The sequence below is a fragment of the Dipteris shenzhenensis genome, chromosome 16 (genome assembly GCF_047967505.1).
Source record: "Dipteris shenzhenensis isolate YYH24624 ecotype China chromosome 16, Dip_SZ_1.0, whole genome shotgun sequence".
NCBI classification, from domain to species: domain Eukaryota; kingdom Viridiplantae; phylum Streptophyta; class Polypodiopsida; order Gleicheniales; family Dipteridaceae; genus Dipteris; species Dipteris shenzhenensis.
Genome location: NC_141611.1, coordinates 49123638 through 49142272, shown reverse-complemented (window position 1 = coordinate 49142272; position 18635 = coordinate 49123638). Strand labels below are relative to the sequence as shown.

General features: G+C 44.3%; 1 protein-coding gene across 1 annotated transcript in view; it reads left to right on the top strand.

The window, feature by feature from the left end:
* Positions 1–18635, top strand: part of LOC147893072 (LIMR family protein At5g01460-like) — a 103620-nt gene that overhangs the window by 72461 nt on the left and 12524 nt on the right. Inside the window, exons 12-13 of the mRNA XM_087387446.1 lie at positions 17791–17856; positions 18318–18428. Of these exons, the coding sequence (XP_087243572.1) occupies positions 17791–17856; positions 18318–18428 (177 nt within the window). The remainder of the gene's footprint in view (positions 1–17790; positions 17857–18317; positions 18429–18635) is intronic.

Here is an 18635-nt window from a genome sequence, read left to right as displayed (position 1 = left end):
TAAATATACAGCCAGGTTGTGTGAAATTCACATATTGTGGAGTGTCTCTAGATGCAACAACAATAGGCAATTTTAGAAAACATATCTACCTAGACTGAAGGGGAGAAGAAGCTCAGACACTATGGCAAGTTGAGAAGGTACATGCTTCTCTTGTGGAGGTTTAAGAGTGTAAAAACCTATCCCTTGTCTTTCCTACCTTGTCATATGTTAGCTTACATGTGCAGGTAGCTATTGAACCAAGCTATCTTATAGGCAAGACAAAGTGACATGGGTCATAATGCTACATGTACGTGCAAAAAAATCAGGGGACCCAAGATACCTTGGCAAAATTGGAGTTAGATTCTAGATCTAACCTCCAAAAACATACTACAATCCTAAACATGGGGTATGATAGTCGTAACCTAGTGTTGAGTATTACAACCCGTGAAGGTATTATTCAAACCAATGTGGGCATTATCCCCACACTCCGTCCCATAATGGGAACTATTGAAGCCAAATTGCTTGACAAAGTACTACAATGGCAGTTGTCTTACTGCTGAGGGTACAGTTGTAGCCTATGTAAACCTATTCTAACTGTGTGCCCAAGGCATTGTTAGACATTGAAATCCCACCAGAGGGTATCCTGCAGTGGAAGACTGATAGATTAGCCCATGAATTACAGGCGGAAGTGTTTCATCATGGAATCTAGCTTCATCAACATCTGTGTACTTCACAACCATTCATGTGTATGCAGACTAGCAAATAGACTGTGCTCAAAGACAATATAGAAGCAACACTTATATATTTCCGTCTGTCCACAAACTGGGCAAGATACAATACCAAAATGTTCTCCTACTATATGCCTGGCACCTCTGCTTGCTCCACTGAGCTTATGGGCTCAAGGCCCAGCCAAATGGACTGACCCAACAGCCTCTCCCTGGTGGACTCAATCTGCCCCTACCAGCCGACTGGCTTGGGGAGGCTATAAATAGACCCTCAGGGCTCATTTCTTGGCTCTTGCTGGCCCTGCCTGGCCACGGCCGGCTGCCACTGGCCCAGGCAGGCCTGTTCATGTTCCAGCCTGTTTTGCATGCCCTTTAAATAGCCTTATGATTCTGTGTTCTGGAGCAGGGTTGTAGAGCAGTTGATCCACCCCTTTGTGCTCTCAGTTGGAGAGGTTGTTGAGCTGTCCATAGTTGAAAGCAAATCTTTGCATGGTGAAAACGTTTGCAGTTTGCAAACATTTGTATCAGAGGGGTGGCTCAAAAAAATGTGGACCCTATAAAATACGTGCTATTTTCCTGGCTGCTGGTTTTCCCAGAAGTAGCACTTCAGAAATACATCTAAAATACAAACTATTTATCTGACTACCTCCTATTTTGCTGCTGTTACATACCTACTGTTTTTAGCAGAAATAACACTTCAGAAATATACCAGAAATGCTATTCAAATACATGCACATGAGCAATACATATCAGAAATACTACTGCAGGAATATACCAGAAGTACTACTTCAGATTCCAGAAATACTTAAGAAATATATCAGAAATGCTGCTTTATATTTCAGAAATACAAGATCACAAAGCACATCAGAGATACAAACTCAGAAATACATCAGAAATAAATTTTCAGAAATAACCAGGAAATTGCAGGCTTCTGAAATCAGAGAAAAAAGAGAAGTTCTGGCGATGGAAAGAGAAAAAGTTTTGAGAAACAAACACAAAAACAGCATACAAAGAGAAAGGAGAGAAATTGATAGCAAGAGCAAGCAGGATATGAATTCGAACGAGAAGAAGGTCCTCCCACAACGTGTAAGTCCCAGCAGCGTCAGCAACAGCAGTCCGTACAGCCGTATGGTTCCGTACTGACTGTACGAAAACTGTACGGGCAGGAAGGGGGTCAAAGCTGAACGTGACAAAATATGAAGAGGGGAGAGGAGAAGAGTGGAGATGAGGAGAGAGGGCACAGCTAGAGAGCACACCACAAATGACTAATTGTACACTAGATTTAGTTGAAAAAATATAATATATACAAACCCTTTTAGGGTTAGGGTTAGGGGATCTAACCCTTTCCTTTATAGCACTCTATAAGGTTAGTGCTATGCACATATGATCACGTGGTGCTATGCACACATGATCACATGATGTTGAGCGTGAACTCTCAACACCTTCCCTCAAGATCAACATCATGAAGTAGGCCTTCCCTCAAGATGATGATTCTGGGGAATCGAAGAAGGAGTGAGCATTACATTTCATCACACCCCTTTAATGGGAATGTCCTTCCTCTGTGTCAAACCAAGAGCTAGTCGGTGTTTCTCGAATAGCTCTTTACCGAGTGGTTTGGTAAAGATGTCTGCAACATTCTCTTTGCTATCACAATGCTGCAGTGTGATGTCACCAAGTAACACTCTTTCTCTGATGAAGTGCTCTCTGACATCAATGTGCTTTGTCCTGGAGTGATATACTGGATTCTTGGCCAATGCTTGAGCCGATTGATTATCACAGTAATACTTGTAGTGAGTGCCCTATATTCTGCTTCAGTCGAAGACAAAGAAACAGTTGGTTGTTTGTTTGACAACCATGATATAGCACCTTGACCAAGGAAAAATGCATATCCCTGTGTCGATCTCTTGGTCTCATGATCTCCGGCATAGTCACTGTCACAGTATCCATGCAACCGTAGATGACTTCCTCTGTATTCTATCCCAAACTGTCTTGTACCTTTGATGTATCTCAAGAGTCTTTTGGCTGCATTCCAATGAGACTGTTTTGGATTTGCCATAAACTGTGCTAGTGAGCTTATTGCATAACAAATATCTGGCCGTGTGATTGTTAGATATATAAGAGATCCAATGGGCTGCCTGTAGTATCTGTCATTGACTGTAGGCTTTTCTGAATCTTTAGTAAGTTTCAAACTCTGTTCCATGGGAGTGGCTGCAATCTTGCAATCTGCCATATGAAACTTCTTCAGGAGATTGTCAACATACTTGAGCTGACTCATGAATGTACTATCTGAATCTCTCCAAAACTCAATTCCAAGACAATAGTGCATAAGTCCAAGATCTTTCATGTCGAACTCTGCAGATAAGTCTTGTTTCAATTTTCTGATGAAGCTATCCTTGCTTTCTGTCACAATCAGATCATCTACGTACAAAAGTGCAATGGTAATGTCTTCCCCTTGAACTTTGTAGTAGAGAGTATGATCTGCATTGGACTTCATGTATCCCAGATCAGCAAAATACTTGTCAATTCTAATGTACCAACTTCTGGGTGCTTGAATACTGCCATCTGGATTTTACTTCACTTTGTATACCCATTTGTTTGCTATGGCCTTCTTTCCTGGTGGAAGGTCGCATAATTGCCAAGTATTATTTTTATACAAAGCATCCATTTCTTTATTCATAGCAGTTTGCCATTCTAGCTTGTCTACTGCGTCTTCGAAGTACACTGGCTCTTCTGTAGCCATGATGCTTTCCCTAGTAGACCGTCTGAGCTGCTGTGGCTTTGTTTGGGGTGTTGCTGGCAATTCTTGCTCTTCTTCATCAACCTGTTCTGTAGATGACTGTGAAGTCGATGCTTCTATCTCCTGTGTAGGTGAGGTTTTCCATTCTGATTCCTCATCAAAGATTACATCTCTGGAGATAATGACTTTGCGGTTGATGGGATCATACAATTTGTATGCTTTGCTTTCTTCACTGTAGCCAACCATGATGCATATGGTGACTTTGCATCCAATTTCTTGCGATGATCATCATGTATGTGGGCATATGCTATGCAACCAAATATGCGGAGATGCCCAATGCGTGGCTTGTGTCCAGTGAATGCTTCATAAGGAGTCATGCCCTGTATCGGTTCGGTAGGAAGCCGATTAAGCAAGTAGTTAGCTGTAGCTATTGCTTTTGCCCAATACTGATTCGGAAGATGCTTTTCACTAAGCATTGCTCTAGCACTGTCTGCTAAAGTCCCATTCTTCCTTTCAGCTCTTGCATTCTGCGGAGGAGTATCTGCACATGTGAATTGTCTTCGTATGCCGTGATTTCTGCAAAAGTTCATGAATGCTGAAGACATGTATTCACCTCCTCTGTTTGATCTCATGACCTTGATTTTTCTTCCTGTCTGGTTTTCTACCATGGCTTTGAATTCTTGAAATCTGGAAAACACTTCAGATTTCTCTTTCAGAAAGTAGACCCAACAATATCTGCTGTAGTCGTCGATGAAGGTCAAGTAGTAAAGTGAACCATTGATGTTGTGGATTTGGGCATAACCCCATACATTTGTATGTATCAAATCAAGAATACCTCGTGCACGAGAGGTACTTCTAACAAAGGTGGTTTGCTTTTGTTTGCCGAAGCAGCATGCTTCACAAACTTTTTCAAGAAACTGTAGCTTTGGAATCCCAATTGCCATATTCTGATTCCTGAGATCTAACAAGTACTTGAAGTTGACATGACCATATCTCTTGTGCCATTTTGCAGATAGTGGCATCTGTTGCATTTGAGCTGACATGGTATGCTTATCTGATACTGTAGCTAGCATTCTGTATAAGCGTCCTTCCTTGACACCTTTTGCTACTAGCTGACATCTTTTGGATTTATCTCTGATAGTGCATTCATCACTGTCGAAGATGACTTTGTAGTTGTGTTCCGTCATTTGACCTACTGACAAAAGGTTCTTGTTGAGCTTCGGAACATAGAGCACATCTTTGACTAATCCTTTTGTACCAATGAAATTGTTCATAGGGATAACACCTGTCCCTTGAACTGGAGTCGGTGTATTGTTTGCTGTGTAGATGACATTTTTTTGTCCTTCTAATGGTTTCATCTCTGTGAACCATTCCTGATGATTTGTCATATGAGATGATGCACCGCTGTCGATGTACCAAGGATCCTATTCCACTTGGTCGACTTGATAGCTGTAATCCTCTTTGGGATTGAAATCAGTGTCTAGGTACTCTGTATCAAACTGATGCAATTCCTCGCTTGTAAGAAACATATTTCCATGTTCATTTGTAAAGTGACTGTGACTAGAATGTCCACCTCGATGATTTCCTCTGCCTCGGGAATTCCCTCGATTACTGTTGGATTGATCGCCTTGGTCGTACTGCTTCTTGCGGCAATCTCTTTCATAGTGTCCAAACTTGTGACAGTAGTTGCACTGAATGTTTGACACATTGGTGGATGTATTCCCTCGTCCTTGGAATCTTCCTCGATTGGAATGATTTCCTCTTTGCTGATTCTGATGTTGCTGAGGATGATGTTGATGCTGATGTTGATTCTGACTTTGATTTTGTTGATGATGACCACTTTTCTGGTATGATCTACCTCTGCCTCTGCCTTTGCCTTTGCCTCTGCTTCTGTCTGAAGCTGTGAATGCCTGATCATTAGAATGACCTTTACGTACTTGAATTGCCTGAGTCCTAAGTTCTTCACCAAGTAGAATTGACTGAAGTTCTTCCAGTATCGGAGTTTGCCGTTGGATGGCAATACTCTGGACTAGATTCTCGTATCCCTCTCCTAGTCCATTCAAGATTACTTGAACCATTTCTGCGGGGTTCATAGTCTCTCCTGCTGCTGCAAGTTGATTGTTGTAGTCTTTGATGCGGAGTACATAAGCATGACCGGTTTCACTGCTGTTGCGGAAACTCTGGTTGATCTGGTTTCTCAGGGTGAGAATCCTGGATGTGTTCTTGGATTCGTAGAGAGCTGCGAACACATCCCATGCTTCTTTTGATGTCTTAACTGTGTTGAGTTGTCCTAGCATGACATCTTGCACATTCTTCTTGATCAGGTGATAGGCATACTTGTCTTTCTTATCCCATTCTGCTTGAGCTCGGGCAATGGCAGGATCTGCTACTGGTGCGGAAACTGTTTGTGTAGATGTAGATCCTGAAAGGGGGAGAGAAAGAGGAAGAAGAGCAAGAGAGTGACACTCTAGTGCGGGTGTGAAGAATGATGAGCCACACCACAAACTCACTTATGTTTTATTAGGATTAGGTTTACCCTATGACTGTCTTAAGACAGTCATAGGTGTCCTATCTTTTAATGAAGGGTTGGCAATGTGCCTTTACCCCAACAACCTCCCACCTAAAGGCCAATGTGCCTAAAGGGGAGAAAAGAATAAAAAATTACAGCAATATACAGTTACTGTATACAAGACCATAAAGTAAGAATGGTCTCATCCTAATCCCATGATGTGGTGGCAATGTGCAAACCGCTCTGTAGGCAAGCTCTTAGTGAGCAAATCTGCAGGATTATCATCAGTATGTACTTTCACAAGCTCAAGTCGCTTGTCTTCCAGTACCTCCCTGATGAAATGATATTTCACTTCTATGTGCTTGGTCTTCTAATGAAAGACCGGATTCTTTGCCAACATGATAGCACTCTGACTATCACAATGCAAAACTGGCATATCTCCTGTAATGCCCAAATCTCCCACCAGCCGAGTAAGCCATATTGCTTCCTTGCAAGCCTCAGTGGCTGCAACATATTCAGCTTCTGTGGTTGACAGTGCAACGCATTTCTGCAACCGAGACACCCATGATATAGCACCTCCTGCAAATGTGAAAATATAACCGGTAGTAGACTTCCGGTTATCTGCATTCCCTGCATAGTCTGAATCTGTAAAACCATGCACCAATGCATCCTGCCTACCATAGCATATGCACAAGTCTTTGGTACCTTTGAGATACCTCAAGGCACCTTTCACTGCTTCCCAATGCCGCTTGCCTGGATTTGCCATATACCTGCTGATGACTCCCACCGCAAAAGCAATATCCGGACGAGTGGCAACCATGGCATACATCAAAGATCCAACTGCAGATGCATATGGAACCTTGGCCATTTCAGCCTTATCATCATCTGATCTGGGGCTGTCCTTACTGCTGAGTTTTAAATGTGGAGGCAACGGGGTACTAATAGACTTCCCCCCCTCCATTTTAAACCTCTGCAGTACTTTGTCAATATACTCTTTCTGTGACAGAAACAAAAGTCCCTTGGACCTGTTACGAGTAATACGCATGCCAAGAATATGATTTGCATCACCCAAGTCTTTCATGTCAAAAGACTTATGCAGTTGTTTCTTTAAAGCACTAATCTCATGCTGAGATTTACTGGCAATAAGCATGTCATCCACATATAGAATGAGTAGCATCAAACTGCCATCCTTTGCCCGTTTGGTGTACAAGCAATGATCGGTCTCACACCGATGATACCCTTGGGACTGCATGAAGGCATCAAACTTCTTGTACCATTCCCTTGGCGCCTGCTTGAGTCCATACAAGCTCCTCTTGAGCTTACACACAAGCTGTTCTTTCCCTTTAACAGCATATCCCTCTGGCTGACTCATATAGATCTCATCATGAAGATCTCCGTGAAGAAAAGCTGTCTTCACATCCATCTGACATAAATCCATGTCGTCATGAGCAACAAGAGCTAACACTGCTCTCAAAGTAGTCATCTTGACTATAGGGGAAAAAATCTCATCAAAGTCAATGCCCTTTTCCTGCTTAAATCCCTTGGCAACCAATCTGGCCTTATACCGAGGTAAAGCATTTGAATCCACTTTGACTTTGTAAACCCACTTGCATGGCAAAACCTTTCTGCCTGCAGGTAACTGCACCAAGTCCCATGTATCATTCTGAAGTAGGGAGTCCATTTCTGACTGCATGGCTTTCTCCCACTTCTTTTTCTCTGTTCTTCCCATAGCTTCCTTGAAGCTGGAAGGCTCACAACAAGTCTATCTCCAACTCTATGCCGAGTTGATCTCCTATATCATTATCATACTTTGGCATCGTACGTTTACCTATGCCTTTGAATCTTGGCTACCTCTGCCATCCTCAGAAGAGGATTTTGACCAGCAACACGAACCTCCTGTAGGCCCTCCACAAAGCAATAATCAGCCACTACCTCATGCCGATTTGCAGGTTTCTCTTCCGGCACATAATGATCCCACTATTCATGATGCAGTCATTGAAGAAAGAGCTGTCAATAGACAGCAAAGGCAAGTTCCCAGATGGCTTCTTGATACATTGAGGGACAGCAAACAAGATCAGCCTTTTGCTGCCCGGACAAGATCAGGGAATAGACAGCATGGTCACTTTCTTGAGTTTGCACTCCTTGCTATAGCTTGCAATGAAGAGCCTCTATGCCATAAAGATGCTTTTGACAGCAAAGAGTGGATGGATGCAATGAGAGATGAGTTACATTCCATTGCTAAAAATGACACATGGGAATTAGTAGATCTCCCTCCCAGCAAGCATGCCATTGGAACCTGGTGGGTCTACAAATTAAAAAGGAAATCTGATGGCAGCATAGATCGATACAAAGCCCATCTTGTTGCAAAAGGGTATGCTCAACAACAAGGCATTGACTTTGAGGAGACATTTGCTACCACATCCAGGATTACTACCATTAGATGTGTCATTGCCATTGCAGTCCATCATCATTGGCAAGTGCACAAACTTGACATCAAGACTGCTTTTCTTCATGGGGATCTGCAGGAAGAAGTATATGTCACACAACCTCCTGTGGCATGGTATGCCAAAATTCATGCACACTATCCCTTGGTTTTTAGAATAGTCCCACAGAACCCACTCTTGCAGCCCGTCATCATTGGCAAGTGCACCAACTTGACATCAAGACTGCTTTTCTTCATGGGGATGTGGAGGAAGAAGTATATGTCACACAACCTCCTGGTTTTGAGGTTGTTAATTCTGAAAATAAGGTATGCCGGCTCAGAAAAGCCCTTTATGGTTTGAAGTAGGCACGCAGGGCATGGTATGCCAAAATTCATGCACACTATCCCTTGGTTTTCAGAATAGTCCCACAGAACCCACTCTTTATGTCTGTGGGAGTGGATCTGATTTTATATGTGGATGATATGCTCATCACGGGCCCAGATACTCAGCAAATTGCAGCTTTCAAGGCTGATTTGCAGCAGATTTTTGACATGTCAGACATGGGACAGCTCCATTATTATTTGGGCAATCAGTTTGCTCATGTTGAGGGGGGTATCATGATGTCTCAGTCCAAGTATATTGGACAGCTCCTTGATCGTTTTCAGTTTGAGGATTGCAAGCCAATCTCTACTCCAGTGGACCCTGGCTTAAAATTCTCAGCTCATGATGGGAGCCCACCATGTGATATCACTCTTTATCAGTAGGTTGTTGGATGCCTTATTTATTTATGTCACAGCAGACCTGGCTTACAATATGCAGTATCTCAGCTTAGCAGATTCATGCACATGCACAGTTCACAGCATTGGCAGGCAGTAAAGAGAGTCTTCAGATATGTTAGAGGCACTTAGGATTTAGTTCTCTTCTATGGTGATCTGGGTTCACTTACCATGCATGCTTACACAGATAGTGATTGGGCTGGGTGTTCCGACACCAGAGTGTCACATACTAGAAATTGTTTTTTGATTGGCAATTCATGTTTCTCTTGGCTGTAGGTCATCTTCTGATGGTTCTAGTGATGCCCTATAGGCCATGGTATGTGCCTTGTAGGCATAAGTGTAGGCACTTATAGTGTTATTGCCTTTTAGGCCACATAGGACATTTAGTCCTATGTGACACCTAGGACCTTAGTCCTAGGTCTAGGTACAAGTACTATGTACTTGTTTATTTTCCACCTCCTCTTCCTCCTTCCTCCTCCTCCCTCCTCTCTCTTCTTTCCCCCATGCTCTTACACCTTCTTCCTCTCCCACTCCTATGCTCCCCCTAAACCCTTTGTTCCTCAACCCTTAAGCTCCATGATCTACGAGGGAGATGAGTTCTCCACCATGTACTCTATCTTGGACCTTGGATCCTCCTTCTAACCCTGGACTCCTTCTGAACCTTGGATCCTCCTTCTAACCTGGTGCGTAGATCTTTGCGTACATGAGCAAAACACTCGCAGCCAAATACACGTAAGTGCTTATATGAGGGTGGCTTGCCAGACCACACCTCCTCTGGCACTTTCAACTCCAAAGCCTTATTTGGTGACCTGTTAATAATGTGAACTGCTGTTTGCACGGCTTCTGCCCAAAAGCCATGGGGTAATGCAGCATAAGACAACATACATCGAACCTTCTCCTGAATAGTTCGATTCATCCGCTCACTTGCACCATTTTGAGATGCATTATGAGGGGCTGTGAGTTCCTGTTTGATGCCCTTAGCTTGGCAAAACTGCACAAAAGCATGTGACACATACTCACCCCCATTATCGGATCTGAGGCATTTCAGCCTACGACCTGTCCGATTCTCAACCTGAGCGACAAACTTCTTGAAAGCATCTAAGGCATCTCCCTTATGCTTCAAGAATTAGACCCACACCTTACGTGTGGCATCATTAATGAAAGTAATAAAATATTTTGCACCCCCTAGTGATAGCTGTGGCATCTCGGTGCTCTATTCTGAGGAGTTCTCCTCTTATGAGGAGTGACAGAGTGCTTGCCAAAAATACAATGATCACAAGTAGGCAAATCTGAAAAAGAGAGAGGCGGCAGATAACCCAAACGTGACAGTTCTTGCATTCCTTTAACAGACATGTGTCCCAACCGGCTATGCCACAATGAAACCTTTGGCAGCTCGGTTATGGCAACAACATGATTACCCACACTGGATACATAAAGAGGGTACAAGGTATCACTCTTAAAACCCTCAGCCACTACAGTCTGGCCATCAGTAATCACCCATTTGGAATCCCCAAATGTGGTGTGGTAACCACTGTCATCCAATAAGCCAGTGCTAATCAGATTTTTCTTGATTTGCGGCACATGGCGAACACCATCAAGCATAAATGACTGTCCATCAGGAAATACTATCTGTATACTGCCAATCCCTGCAATCTGACATGCATAGTTGTTCCCAAGATGAACAACTCCATGAGTACCTGTGTAGGAAGTAAACCACTCCCTATGAGGAGTAACATGAAAAGAGGCACCTGAATCCAAGAGCCAGGTGTGCATGTCATGGCCATCAATAACCAAAGCATGTGCTATTACAGCAGAAGAGCATAAAACATCATGTATGTCACTGTCACTGTCCTCTGCTGCAACATTCACTGCATCCAAGTCATCTGCCTTGGCCTTGCCTTTGCCTTTGCTTGCATTTTCTGCATCCTTTGTTTCAGCCTTCTTGGCTTTCTGATCCCGTATGAACTTGAAGCACTTCGACTTCACATGTCCCTTCTTGCCACAATAAAAGCATTCAATGTCCTTTTTGCCACGGGACTGACTGTGGGATTTGGACTTACTAGCAGATCTCCCCTTCTGCTGAGTCCTGCCTCTGTCCTGTACCTGCAAAGCATTTGAAGACTTGCTGCCCGCATTATTCTTCCTGCTCATCTCCTCCATAAGGAGAGAGCTCTCTACATCAGCATAAATAAGAGTGTTGACAGGGTGGTCTTGAAAGTGTCCCAACTCTCGGGGAGGGTACACAGCAAGAAAGTAGCCTTGAACTCCTCATCAAGGTTCAACCCCTGTGCAATCAGCTGTGTAAAGATAGCATTGAACTCACTCAAGTGTGAGGTCATAGCTGTACCTTCCTTCATGCGAAGATCGACCAGCTTCTTCAGCCAATAAACCTTACTGGCTGAGCTCTTTTGGGCATACAATTCTTCTAGTCTTTGCCATAGACCATAAGAGGTCTTTTCAGCCTGTACATTGAACACAAGAGTGTCTGAAATAGTGAGCATGATAGCTGCCCTTGCGGACAAATCAAGCTCTTCCCAGTCATCAGCTGCCATGTCAGATGGCTTGACACCCTTCACCCTTATGGGCTTAGCAATCTTCTTTAACAGAAGTACATTCAAGCACTGTTCTGCCCATAATGCATAGTTGTGTGCTCCTTCCAGTTTCTTTATGTTCAGAATTGAAGAATCACCTCCCCCTGATGCCATATCAGATGAGGAATGTGCCTGACTCCCTGGAAGTAAAAAAGACTGAATAAAAATTCTGATTTCTCAGAAAAAACCTGCTCTATTCAAGAGCCAGAAGCACTCTCAATGGTGCTGTTTTTACTGTCAGTAAAATCTGCAGCAAAACAGTAAATGACCCTGCAAATACTGTACCTTCTGACACACTGTTCTGAGCTCAAAGAGGCATAAAAACAGTAATTTCAGACTGCTGCAGCTGCTCAACAAGTGCTTAACAGTGCACAATCATCTGACAAAACCACCAACACTGCTGTAAACACTGCTGTACTGACTGTACTGACTGCACTGATCACTTCTCCCACCTCAGATGAGGTATGCACTGAGTTAAATTGCAGAAACCACTTGACAAACACCCCAAAAACAGTAAATGACCCTTCAGCCTGTCACAAAACCTGCAACAGTAAATGGGATAAATCCCAAGCAATCACCCTTATACCAAGGGGAGAAAATGCATCTGAAGATCTCTGTCGGTAACCCAAGTGCTATCAAACAAAGTCTGGGCAAAAGCCCCTTGATCTGACACCTGAATCAAGTGGAGAACACCTCAACACTGAGGTAGCATGCAATATGAAATCTCTCCGACATTTGTACCTGACAATGTGCAATGCATAGACTGCCCCTGTGTACTCAGTAACAACACAAATCACAAAGTACAAACACCAAGAAGAAAATCTTTTGAGCACTGTCAACGATGGGCAGTTAGGGACCGAGTAAACTCGATGCGCCCTGACCAAGCGTGGCTCAACTGAGATTTTCAAAGTGCGTACAAAGAATGTGACCTGCAACAAATGTCACCAAATGCACTGCGGAAACAAAGCAAATGTGTGCTCCCTGGCTGCACACTGCCTCAAGGCATATACTGCAAACACATCCAGGCAAAAGCCCTTTGAAATGGTCACCCAAAACTGAGAATTGCACTCAGTAAATGCATAGAAGCTTCTGCAAAACAAGCATCTGACCTTCCTGAAAGACAAGTAACTGCGCAAACACCACCACTGTGGTACAAGTCACCTCAAGCGTGAGTGACACGAGAGTATCTGCTGTACCTCAACAAATGCACAGTATACAGCTGAAATGCTTCAGGAATGCATCAGGAATGCTTCATGTACTGCGCGTACATGCACAAAACAGAGTGCTTCAGCACTATTCCTCTTCCAACAAAAATGTGTGTCTGCTGTACTTTTCAGTACTTGCAGAGTACCTGTGTACTTCTGTCCCTGCAGAGTACCTGCTGTACTTTTGTCCCTGCAGAGTACCTGCTGTACTTTTGTCCCTGCAGAGTACCTGCTGTACTTCTGTCCCTGCAGCAGGCACACTTCCCAAAAAAAAAAATCAAGTCTTTGCAGCAAAAGACAAACGAGTCTTGCAGGTGAGTGAAGGAGACGCCCGTACACAGTTGTACGGCAGTCCGTACGGCTGCCGTGTGAGTAGCTGCGCCGAGCAGCTATGCAGCTGCCTGATGCAGCGTCGCAATGCTGCGTACAGCAGCTGCTGTACAGCTGCAACCCGACGACGCCCGCGCCCGCGCCGTCGCCCTGCAGCCCGCGCCTTCACCCTGCAGCCCGCGCCCGCGCTGTCGCCCTGCAGGCGGAATGCGCCGCCGTCCCGTTCGCTGCCCTGCGCAGATCCGTCGAGGTTTGTCCGTACGGTTGTACGGACGGCGTACGGCCGTACGGATCTGTCCGTACGTCCGTACGGAAAGGGTAGGCTAGGGAGAGGAGGCTGGGTAGGCAAGGGGAAAGCTAGGTAGGCTCTGATACCAGTTGAAAGGGGGAGAGAAAGAGGAAGAAGAGCAAGAGAGTGACACTCTAGTGCGGGTGTGAAGAATGATGAGCCACACCACAAACTCACTTATGTTTTATTAGGATTAGGTTTACCCTATGACTGTCTTAAGACAGTCATAGGTGTCCTATCTTTTAATGAAGGGTTGGCAATGTGCCTTTACCCCAACAGATCCCGATGTAGATTCGGTTGCTAGTGCTGTGACAACAGATGGAGTAGAGCTATTGGTGGCTGGATCATCCAATGGTCTAGGTGTAGACCCATCGACATACTCCCATTTGTTCTGAAGCACAAGAATGGTCTCCATTCGGTATTTCCATGTACCGTAATTGGAGTTGTCTAACTTAGCAGATGCCTCCAGATTGAGGTTGCTAGTTGACATGGTGCAAGAAATGTACTCAAAAGTGTCGTGAAGATCTCTGTATGAATCAACTGCAAATACACTGAATATGTCAAGTGAAATCCCTATATCGTCGGTGAAGATAGAACTGCAGTATATAAAATCTGATCTGTATTACAAGGCTTGTGGCAATGATGCCGGGAATAGCCAAGAGGCTTTACAAGGTTGAAATGATGTGCACGATGCCGTGAGATAGCCGAATAGGCTTTACAATGTTGGCATGTGTGTGTGAAATCAAATGCTATCTGCCCACTGAATCAATCTGCAATGCCTCTGAACTCTGAAGTTTGCTCACTGAATTGATGAACGTAAGGTTTGAGGTAATGTAATGATGTGAAATCGTATGTGAGCGTATGGACGAGTCAGTAGGTACTAGTCGGGAATTTCGGGCATGGCTTAGATTGGCAACTTGGGGAAATTCAAAGCGTCCCCTCCATGGTGATTTAGTCTACTCTGATCTAGATCTAAACCAACTGTCGATCGATGAAAGAACATCAAATAATTCCTTTTCTTTTGTTCTTTCTAAGTGCTGGGTCAGATGCATTGATGTAGAGACAAATGTGCGTGAAGGAAGTGGTTTTGTCGGCAAGGCTCAAATGTGAGTGTAACTTGCGCCGAAATGTGCGCGTGATGTGATGAGCGCGTAGAGCACGAAAAAACGAGCGACTTTTCTTTTTTGAGCGTCCTCAAATTCTTCCTGGATCAAGAGATACGACTTGATCTAGGTGGAGGGGCAAAAGGAGTGCAAATGTGCTCAATGATGATGTGTCACTGTGAGTCACATGCAGTGATGATGTGGCACTGTGCCTAGCAAGAGGTGTGCCAGTGAAGCTTGTGCTGAGGTGGCAACTGTGTGCACATGCAGTGTGTGCACAGTGTGCTTGACAAGGGACTGTGCCTGCAGAGGGTCAGTGTTGACTAGATTGTTGAGGTGGCAGAGGTGACGTGGCAATGATGATGTGTGATGTGGCACTGATGACGTGGATTGATGATGTGGCAGCGGTGATGTGGATTGTTGACGTGATTGATGACGTAGCCAAATGACGTGGCAGAATGACATGGTCTGCTTACGTGGCCGATGACGTGGGTAAGCTGACGTGGCATTGCTTAGGTGGCAGATAAGGATTGCCACGTGGCAAAATTTTAACCAAAGACCAAATCCAGGGTCCACTGACCTAACCCGAGTCAAAGCCTATCTGCCACGTGTCACAACTGTGATCAAACCACCTAACTAGGGGTTGACTGAACCTAACCATGGTTAGGTCCTATCTGCCATGTGTCAAGTGACTGACCACTGGTGGCTAACCAAACCTAGGGTTGCTGACCAACCCTATCTGTTACGTGGCTTTTCCACGTGTCAGAAGAGCTTGGCTATGGTTGCAGAGGTAGGCTCTGTGGAGAAGGGCGACATAATCGATTACGGAGATCGGGGTCGTCTGAGGAGCTTTGAGCAGCCTGTGCTATGAAGCGCTGTGAGGATGTTCCTGCGGAATTTTGGACCGCCTTGCTCAGGACGCTCACAGGATCGGCAATATGGGAGAAGCTCGTTGTAGTACCTAGGTTGCGAAGCTATAGTGGCGTCGCTGCTGTAGTCTTGGAAGAGCCGCGTAGGAGCTCGGAGCTAGGCGAAGGAGAGGTAGTGTGAGGCTACCTATACCAATCGGCCGAGATCGACCCTGCAGTTGGAGGAGTCGGCTGAGAGTCTGAGACTCTGGTTGGAAGAGCATTGGAGTCGCGGGACTTGCTGTGAGCTTCCATTGAATAGCACTTTGGCGTCACTACGAGTTGTTGGAGCGGCTTGGCGGCTAAGGAATTGAAGGTGCAAGAGGTCGCCGTTGAGGTGGCGTCGTCGTGCATGGAAGGCACCTTTCCTTGTTGTTGTTGGAGTCAAACCACGAGAGATCGACATAGTTGATGGCTAGGCATTCGGTGGAGGATTTGACTGTCACAGAGGGCCGTTGTAGGTAATGAGCGGGCTGTGTAATGAGCACTGGCTCCATGCTAGCTGAAGCTAATTGTAGGAGGTGCCGGCTCGTTGGTGAGGGAGTCGTTGCTGGAGAGGCTCTCTTGGTGTTGCTTGGAGCCGAAAGGTGAGTTGAAGGGGCACTTTATTGGAGACAGTCGAGAGCTTTGGAGCTAGCCATGTAGAGAAGCCGTATTTGCAGAGAACTCTTTCTCCCTCTCTTTCACTCACAAAAGTTCTCAGAGAACTTCACACATCTCAAGGAAACCTTTCTTTCTCATAAATCACAAAGTCACACAAATATAAAACAGATCTATCTAAATATCTCTCTTCGGAAGAGAAGAACAACTCTCACTCTCACGGAAGAATGAACGGAATAGAGAGTCGAATGAATCTCTCAATGAAACTCTCACAAAATGAATGGACGGAAATTTCCTTCAATGGACGGAAATCTTTCATCAACGGAATGAAAGATAGAAACCTCTCAATCTCTCAATCTCTCTCACACTCTCAAGAATCACAATGCCTCAGCGGAAGGCAAGGGGGCTCTGATACCATGACAAAATATGAAGAGAGGAGAGGAGAAGAGTGGAGATGAGGAGAGAGGGCACAGCTAGAGAGCACACCACAAATGACTAACTGTACACTAGATTAAGTTGAAAAAATAGAATATATACAAACCCTTTTAGGGTTAGGGTTAGGGGATCTAACCCTTTCCTTTATAGCACTCTACAAGGTTAGTGCTATGCACATATGATCACGTGATGGTGCTATGCACACATGATCACATGATGTTGAGCGTGAACTCTCAACAGAACGTTGGCGGGTTTGTAGGGCGAGCAAGAGGCGGGCAGAATGGTGCTGGCTGTACTGTACGGCAAGTAGGGGCTAAGGCCTCTCTCTCAATCTCACCCTCTCTCTCTCACACTCTCTCACACACACACACACACACACACACACTCACACACACATGACACACACACACACACACACACACACACACACACACACACATATATATGCCCAGGCATTGGTCTGCCCCATACCTTGTGGCATACCTTGTGGGTGTGTGGGTGCCGTGTTGCCTTTTTCTCTGCTGCTCTCTTTTTCTTTTCTTTTCTTAAATCTTAAATTTTTTGGATTGGTATTTTCCTTAGAATCCATATATTTATTGAGTTGAAAAGTCTTACATGGTGCATAAATGGACATTCTATCTTTTACGGAGAGAAAAAGCTTTAGTATACCCAAGACTCCTCGAATGCTTACACAGGTGGAAATGTACAAGTCACAATTTTAAGGTGAAATGGACTTTAAATAGGTTGTAATGCAAGCTCTACCACGTGCATCCTTGCTGCAGGTCTATGACCCCCATTATCTGATATGCTAATGCAGAGCCAGCCCCTGTAGAATGAACATTGGCAGCAGCAGTTCATGCGCAGTGTATCTTAGTCAAGCCTAGGACAACTTCTGTAAACCTTTTCTTATTTTGTGCAATTATTCATTCAAAGCCATCCAGTGTGCAGCCTAAGAGCCTCAGCATAGCCTTCCCTGTGGTATGCTATACATTCACATTATAGATCAGTGAAAGCTTATTTTTTTGTGATTAGTTCAATGTATGTGACCATCTATAAGATTCCTAAGCTAGTTTAAACTTGGTTGAATTCTGATAAGAGCTTCTTATAGTATCAATATATACTGCTACTTGCCAAGTATGTTTAAGCTGATTAATTCTGGTGTCTTGACTCTTCAATGCAGATGGGGTGGAACACTGATGAATTCATTCCTTTTCAACGTTGGACTTATTTTACTCTGCACAATCAGGTGCTTCTGTTCACGCTTCATAGTGAATGTTTCCTCAGGTTGGAGATAGGCATTTGCTCATCCGTGCACGTGTGGATGCATGCATGCCCTCTCTTACTCTCAGCACGTGTGGATGCATGCATGCCCTCTCTTACTCTCACTCATTGACACTCTCAAATCATTTTAATTGACCTCGCATTGGAATGTCAAATGCCGAAATTTCAAATATCCATCTTGACCTAGAAAAAGATTGTGAGAGAATGAAGTAGTATCCTGTTTTTAAAAACAATTTGTGAACTTCTTCCATTAGCATACTATGTGGTTTGGTTCTTCAAGTTGAGGTTCAAGGTTTTTTGATCATGGAAGTTGGAGGTTCTGGCTTCTATGTTATTATAGACCATGGTTTGGTTAGGCTTGAGATTTGTTCCAGAACAAAGGTAATATCTGGTGTCTGAAGGTTGTTTGCTGTGTCTACATGGCAGTGTCATCCAGTTTACCGCCACAGCATTTGCTGTATATGCTCAGGCAACAGCTGTTCAAGAAATTTTTGGACACACTCTGGAATCTTTAAGAGGCATTAAATATCTTTTCAGGTTTGTAAAAAAACATTTGGTGTTCCTGTTATCATAATTAACAGTTTAGCTCTTAATGCTTGTGATGTTTCCTGTCTCATGGTCTGAGTTTTTTCTTACCACGGCAAGGCATAACGACTACCATGCACAGATCCAAACGATTCATGTGTGATCTAATGGTCTGAAAGTTTCTTGAAAAGCCCTCTGCACTGCTGGGCCAAACCTCCC